Source organism: Atta cephalotes (genome assembly GCF_000143395.1).
Source record: "Atta cephalotes unplaced genomic scaffold scaffold00004, whole genome shotgun sequence".
Taxonomy (NCBI): domain Eukaryota; kingdom Metazoa; phylum Arthropoda; class Insecta; order Hymenoptera; family Formicidae; genus Atta; species Atta cephalotes.
In genome coordinates this window covers 5,947,533-5,954,061 of record NW_012130068.1, presented here as the reverse complement: position 1 = coordinate 5,954,061, position 6,529 = coordinate 5,947,533, and the positions used below count along the sequence as shown (strand labels likewise).

General features: G+C 27.8%; 1 protein-coding gene across 1 annotated transcript in view; it reads left to right on the top strand.

Moving 5' to 3' along the window:
* The window catches only part of LOC105625990 (acyl-CoA Delta(11) desaturase), a 7,357-nt gene extending 1,069 nt beyond the window's left edge, over window positions 1–6,288 (top strand). The window contains exons 2-5 of the mRNA XM_012207297.1: window positions 1,584–1,714; window positions 4,294–4,499; window positions 5,639–5,824; window positions 5,973–6,288. Of these exons, the coding sequence (XP_012062687.1) occupies window positions 1,584–1,714; window positions 4,294–4,499; window positions 5,639–5,824; window positions 5,973–6,288 (839 nt within the window). The remainder of the gene's footprint in view (window positions 1–1,583; window positions 1,715–4,293; window positions 4,500–5,638; window positions 5,825–5,972) is intronic.
* The last annotated feature ends 241 nt before the right edge of the window (window positions 6,289–6,529 follow it).

Below are 6,529 nucleotides of genomic sequence, written 5' to 3'. Positions count from 1 at the left end.
CACGCACGCACGTACGCACGCACGCACGCACGCACGCACGCACGCACGCACGCACGCACGCACGCACGCACGCACGCACACACACACACACACACCAAAATTAACTTTTAATTTTTGTAATTCTATTTTTAAAATTTAACTATAATAATTCTAGCGCATAATCGCATGGATCAATATTACAATTGCCTTGTGTTCTTTATTACTATAAAACAATCCTTGAAACATGAGTACGTTGAAAGTATTTAATTTGCGATAGCGCAAGAATGTAGGTCGCACGGTAATTTCACGTCATTTGCGAATTAATCACAATAATATCAGCATTGTAATTCTAATGCTGCAACGTGTTTGATTGTACTGAGTATTGATCATCAATTTATCTTCTATCTACAAATCTAAAGTCGTTTTTTAAGAATATTTTACAACGCGTGCAATGTGGATAGATAAAGCACGCAATTCGAACGAAATTATGTCGCTGGTAATTTATAAATGTCTTAGGTGTTATCAAATTTTTCTCACTTTAAATTGTGAAATAGTATGTCGAGTTGAATCAGGAAATAATTATGACAATTACTTTTTATGTTATAAATAATGTAAACGTTATAATGAAGTTTTTTAGTCTCTAGCATATTTTCTCTGAATTTTTACAATTATATTTCTTTTAATTTCTTATCACCGTGTTACTTTCTTATAAATTGATATCGCTTATCGGTATAGCCGAAAGTTGATTTAATAATAATTTTCACAGCTATACAAGCAAAGCCTGATATCACCAGGTAATCATAGCATATCATGCGAGTGTCGAAATGTTTACAATAAATTTGTGTCATACATAGCAGAGTATAATTTACTTATAATAGGAGTTGAATTACACACATAACAATGGCCATGGAAAATAAATGGCAAAATAGAAACACGCACAGCTATGGTTGTGAAAACACTTATAAGAAAAACCTGATAATGAGACAGATTACGCAAATGCACATGTTCATATTCGATTGACGTTTAAAGCCAACACTTATATCGAATTTACTAGCATTGAATCTCATAAAACGGAAGAAAATGCCGCGATAACGATACTACGTCTCGTATTTCTGCAATGTGTATTCGTGGTTACATTGCTCCGCGATATGGCGAATATAACATCTTACATCTAAGGAATACAATAAAAGAAAAAGCAGCTGTTATAATTAATTTATTCATAAAAATTTATATAATTTATAATTTATTTTATATTTCTTAAACTTTGAAAATTATTTATTTTTGTAAAAGATCAAAAATTAAATTATTAAAAAACCAAGAATATATAGATACGTAAGTATTTGAAATAAAAATAGATTTAAATAAACAAAAAGATAGTAAAAGATAGTAAAATAAAAAATTAGAAACATAGAAAATAGAATTAATAATTATTTTACAAACTTATCACTTACAAAGAATTTTTTCTTTTCATAAAAATAAGTGATAAAATCTAATGTAGCAAATACATAATAAAATATTCTAATGTTGCTACTCCTCTTTAATCAAATATAATATATATTATTAACATTTTTGAGAATGTTTTGGTAAATTTTGTATAATTATAGTATTTGTGACGATTTATACATCTGGCTTTGGTATTACGGCTGGCGTTCACAGATTATGGTCGCATAAGGCATACAAAGCTAAATGGCCCTTGCGTCTATTTCTAGTCTTCCTCTTCACGATAACAGGACAGGTGTGTTAAATCCTTACGTAATAATAATATATAATCTTTGTACAATAAGAATTTTTCTTTTACTAATATTGTAATTGCGCTGTCACGCAAAACATATTATTTGTATTAAAGATTATATTTATATATACATAGAGTGGAGCAATAACTATTACTCATAAAATTTCTTTGAATCCAGAGGAAAATGTGTGTAATCAATATTGCACGATAATACGAAGGGGATACTATCATGTGACGATAAGAATTTTTGTTCAAGTTAGTAGAGATGCTTCGGAGATAAAATTATCATTTCTTAAAATGGGTTTGTATAAATATCTTTTTTTTTTTATAATATTGAGATAGAGGAACTCAAAACAAATTTAGAACTCATGACGCAAGATTATTGAGCAAAATTAAAAATTAAGAAATATTAAAAAATACGTTTATATTAAATAAATTTTATTTTGTTTTATGTGACATTTTATTTTTTTATTTTAATTTTGTTCAATAATCCTGAGTCATGAGTTCTGAACTAGTTTTGATTTCCTTTATATTATAAACAAAATATATCAAACTTATTAATAAAATTGACCGACTTCATATCTCCAAAGCGTCTTCACCTCAACAAAAATTATTATCGTGATAGTCTCCTTCGTACCATGCAATTTTGATTACAAAATTTTTCTTTAGATTTCTTTCAGAACACTTCCTTCAAAAGTGATAACCTTACAGATTCACTAATATTTAAAGTGATAAAATTATTGCCACATTCTATGTGTATATATATGTTTCTAAATAATTACAAAATATACATTGGATTGGAACAAAAGTTTATAGCGTTGCAAACTTTAAAATACAAGCAGTTGTAACTTCGTTAAAAATAAACAAAATTTAAATTTAAAAAAATTTTCAAAGTTTAATATCTGTAGTTTTGAAAGATTGCTATGTATTTTCAATTTCTATTTTCAGTAAATTTGGCAATTTTTTACATATAGAAAACTACAAGCTGGACAAAATGAAAATTTTCTTTTTATTTTGTGGATTTGCCTAAAAAAAAAAGAAGCTTACGAAAATTTTCGACTTTCTAACGTAAAAATTTAAAGTTTTTTTCTACAAAATTTTGAAAATGTTTCTAAAATTTTGTATTCTTAAATTACTGCGGATTAAATAAAAGAAGCATTTTGATTTTGATTGTTCATAACTCCGTTAAAAATCATCCATAATTTAAAAAAACAGATTCTTAAAGCTGAAATCTTGCTCTATCGAATGATATAATTGTTAGTTTTTTTTTAACACATGTAGATACATGAATAGTGCTACGAAATTTTATTCTAATAAAAACAATATGTATGTATAATACATATAAAACACTCATAGAGAATATTTTGAAATTCGCGAATTAAAATACTACAATAAGAAAGTCCTGAAAAAAATAAGTTATAAAAATAGTTGCTATTTGTCATTCCGGGCAGTATAGTTTTTTTCGAGACATAAGAGTCAAAAGCTGACCAATTATAGATTATGGTTAAACTACCATCTATTTGTGAGTCAGTATAAATATAATTAAAATTTTTAATTTTACCTTAGGTTTACCCTATTTTCAGTAATTTCTAGAAAACCTCCCGAAATGTTATCATTAAATGATTCAGATAGCTTTAATAATGAATTTTTAATTGCAACAAAGTTTCTGCAGTACGTATTGTATAATATAACAAAATGCGTGAAAAATAGCCCTCTTTATAATTTTAATTGCAAATTCCTGAAAAGTAATTTGGAAAACGGATTCGTATATTTAGTATCCAAAAAACTGTAAAACATATGACTAGTCTTGTTTTAGAATTAAAAAAAATCATTTTTTGTTGAATAGTATAATCTATAATTGACGTATTTTTAACATTTATCTTAAAAACTATTACTTTGAACGACAAGTGGCAAATACTTGTATAACTTATTTTTTCGAAAACTTTGTTGTAAAAGAGACAAAAATTTTTTAAGATATTTTCTATGAAATACATTTTCTATGCATATCGAAATTAATAATGCTAAAATCTTGTCAGACAACAAAATAGATGATAAAAAAATTTACTCATCAATTTCATTTTCTTATAAAAGTCGTTTTAAACAATATATATTGTTCAATCTATAGTGTCAAATTTAACTTAATGTATCGCCATTGCTCCTATTAAATACAATATATCGTTATTTTTTACTAAAACGCTAATTAAATTTGACACTATAGTGTCAATTTGACTATATATAGTGTCAAATTAACACTATATAGTATCAAATAACCATCATTTTAGTATAAAATAACGATACAATTAAATAGAAGCAATGGTGACTCATATTAAGTTAAATTTAACACTATAGATTTAACAATATATACAATACTTTTGATATAACCATTTTACACAACAAATTAATATTATATTAGCAATTTATAGTAAAAAAAGAGACTTTTCTGCCACATTTAAGTTATAAGCTTTTTGACAATCAATCCTGAACGGCACCGGTCTTCTCAATAGTATTTTAATTCGCGCGCGCGCGTACTTAAAAATAAATTAATGAATTCTCAAGGTTTTAACAATATTCTTTTTGTGCAGAAAGATGTGTACACATGGGCGTTGGATCATAGAGTACATCATAAATATAGTGAAACCAATGCAGATCCGCATGATGCGAGAAGAGGTTTCTTTTTCGCTCATGTAGGGTGGCTTTTTATGACACCCCATCCAGACGTCGTCGCGAAACGCAAAACGGCTGATGTGAGCGATCTAGAAGCGGATCCTATAGTTATGTGGCAAAAAAGGCAAAAGACTTATAGTATTCGTCATTCGTTTTTTTCTTGCAAGAAATATTATCCAATATGTATGTACACGTCGATTTTAATGAGATTTTTTATTACTGAAAATACTTGCAAAATAATGAGCCATGATATCCATTTCATCGATATTTACAATCATCAATATTTAAGGAAAAATTGAAATATTTAAAAAAAACTGAAAATTATAAAAAAAATATGAAAAAGTACATTATCAAATACCACTTTACATGTGCGGATAGTTTCTGATATATTTTTGCCTATCGAATCTGTTATCCAAATTTAGTTATCATGTTACGGTTTTGGAAAAAAAATGGTATTGAAGAAGAGAAGAGAGAGAGAGAGAGAAAAATTCAAAGATTTTGGAGATTTTTTTAGACATTGTAGCACCAGCAATATAAATTTTCTTAATTAAAGTATTAATTTTTAGCATTAAAATGCGTCTTATTTTATATCGATATATTCTTCGTTTTTGAGATATAGCCATTTAAAAATAATTTTTTTTTAAATCGTATTAAATAAAGAAATAATAAAATTGGCAAGATACAATATGGCAGGAAGATTATAATCTTAAAATAAAAAAGATTATTATCTTCTTGCCATATTATATTTTAAAATGCATTTTAAAGCTAAAACTTTGGCAAGGAATTAATAAAATTTAGAACAAAAATTTGCTGTTAATGCTACAACATAAAACCTTCTAAATTCTTTTCCATTTTGGCATCTTTTTTTTGAGATTTGCAATGTGCCAAATTTGAACAGTAAATTCGTATTTAGCAGGCAAAAATAAATTGAAAATAATTATTCAAAAAGTTTCAAAAATAATGTTGGAGTATACTTTTTCCATATTTTTTCAATTTTTAGTTCTCTGTGAAAATTTTAATTTTTTATATTAAATATTGACGATTAAAATGTATATCTTTACTTATTATTTTGTTTTTAGTAATGAAAATTTTATCAAAATTGGCATGTGCATACTGAGAATGTTTTCTGTTAGCATTACAAAAAGAAGATATAAGTAAAACAGAATATATATCGAAGACATCTTTATTGTTATTTTATACATTCAGAAATTTATGTCATTTTTTTTGTGACATAATTATTTTTATATCAACTTATCCATATAGGTTATATATACCTCTATTTGCACTTCTAACCATCGCACTACCAGTGGGAATTCCTTGCTACTTCTGGTCGGAATCGCTATGGATATCGTTTTGGGTGAACTTCAATTTTCGCTTCAGCATCAATTTAAACATAGCCTTCTCTGTTAATAGCGTGGCACACATGTGGGGGCAGAAACCTTACGATAAGTATGTATTAAATCACAAACGTATCAAAGATTGTCGCTGATGGGACAATCGAAAAAAAGCAACTATTTAAATCGATGAATTTTTTACATGACATTTTATCTAGTCTAAATATCAGTTTTTGAAACAGAATGTGATTATTTGCTCATAGAAACATTTCTCCAGTGGAGAACATTGCGGTATCAATCGCGGCGCTTGGTGAGGGATATCACAATTATCATCATGTGTTCCCATGGGACTATAAGACCGGTGAGCTAGGCGACTACCCGTTCAATCTTACTACCGCCTTCATTGATGCATTTGCACGGATCGGATGGGCCTACGATCGGAAGTATGTCTCACCAAGTATGATCCATCGTAGAGCACACAGATGTGGCGATGGAAGTCACGTTTGGGGTTATGGTGATGTCGACATTTCGAAAGAAGATCTAGAGGAATTAGATGTCATGGACAATCACGAGCTGTGAGACTGAAAAACTTGAAAAAATATTTTGAGGAGAAGTTGAAAAAATATTTTGACATATTTCCTATATATAATATGTCATACGTGGACCATATGTAAAGTTTCTTTCACAAAGATTTGAGCTAAAATAATATAGGGATTTGAGATTCTGTATAATTTCAGATTGCCGTATACAGTATACATTGGAAAATATTTAATGTAATAATTATTGGATTAAAGAGATATTTTAATTGCGCGATAGTCGA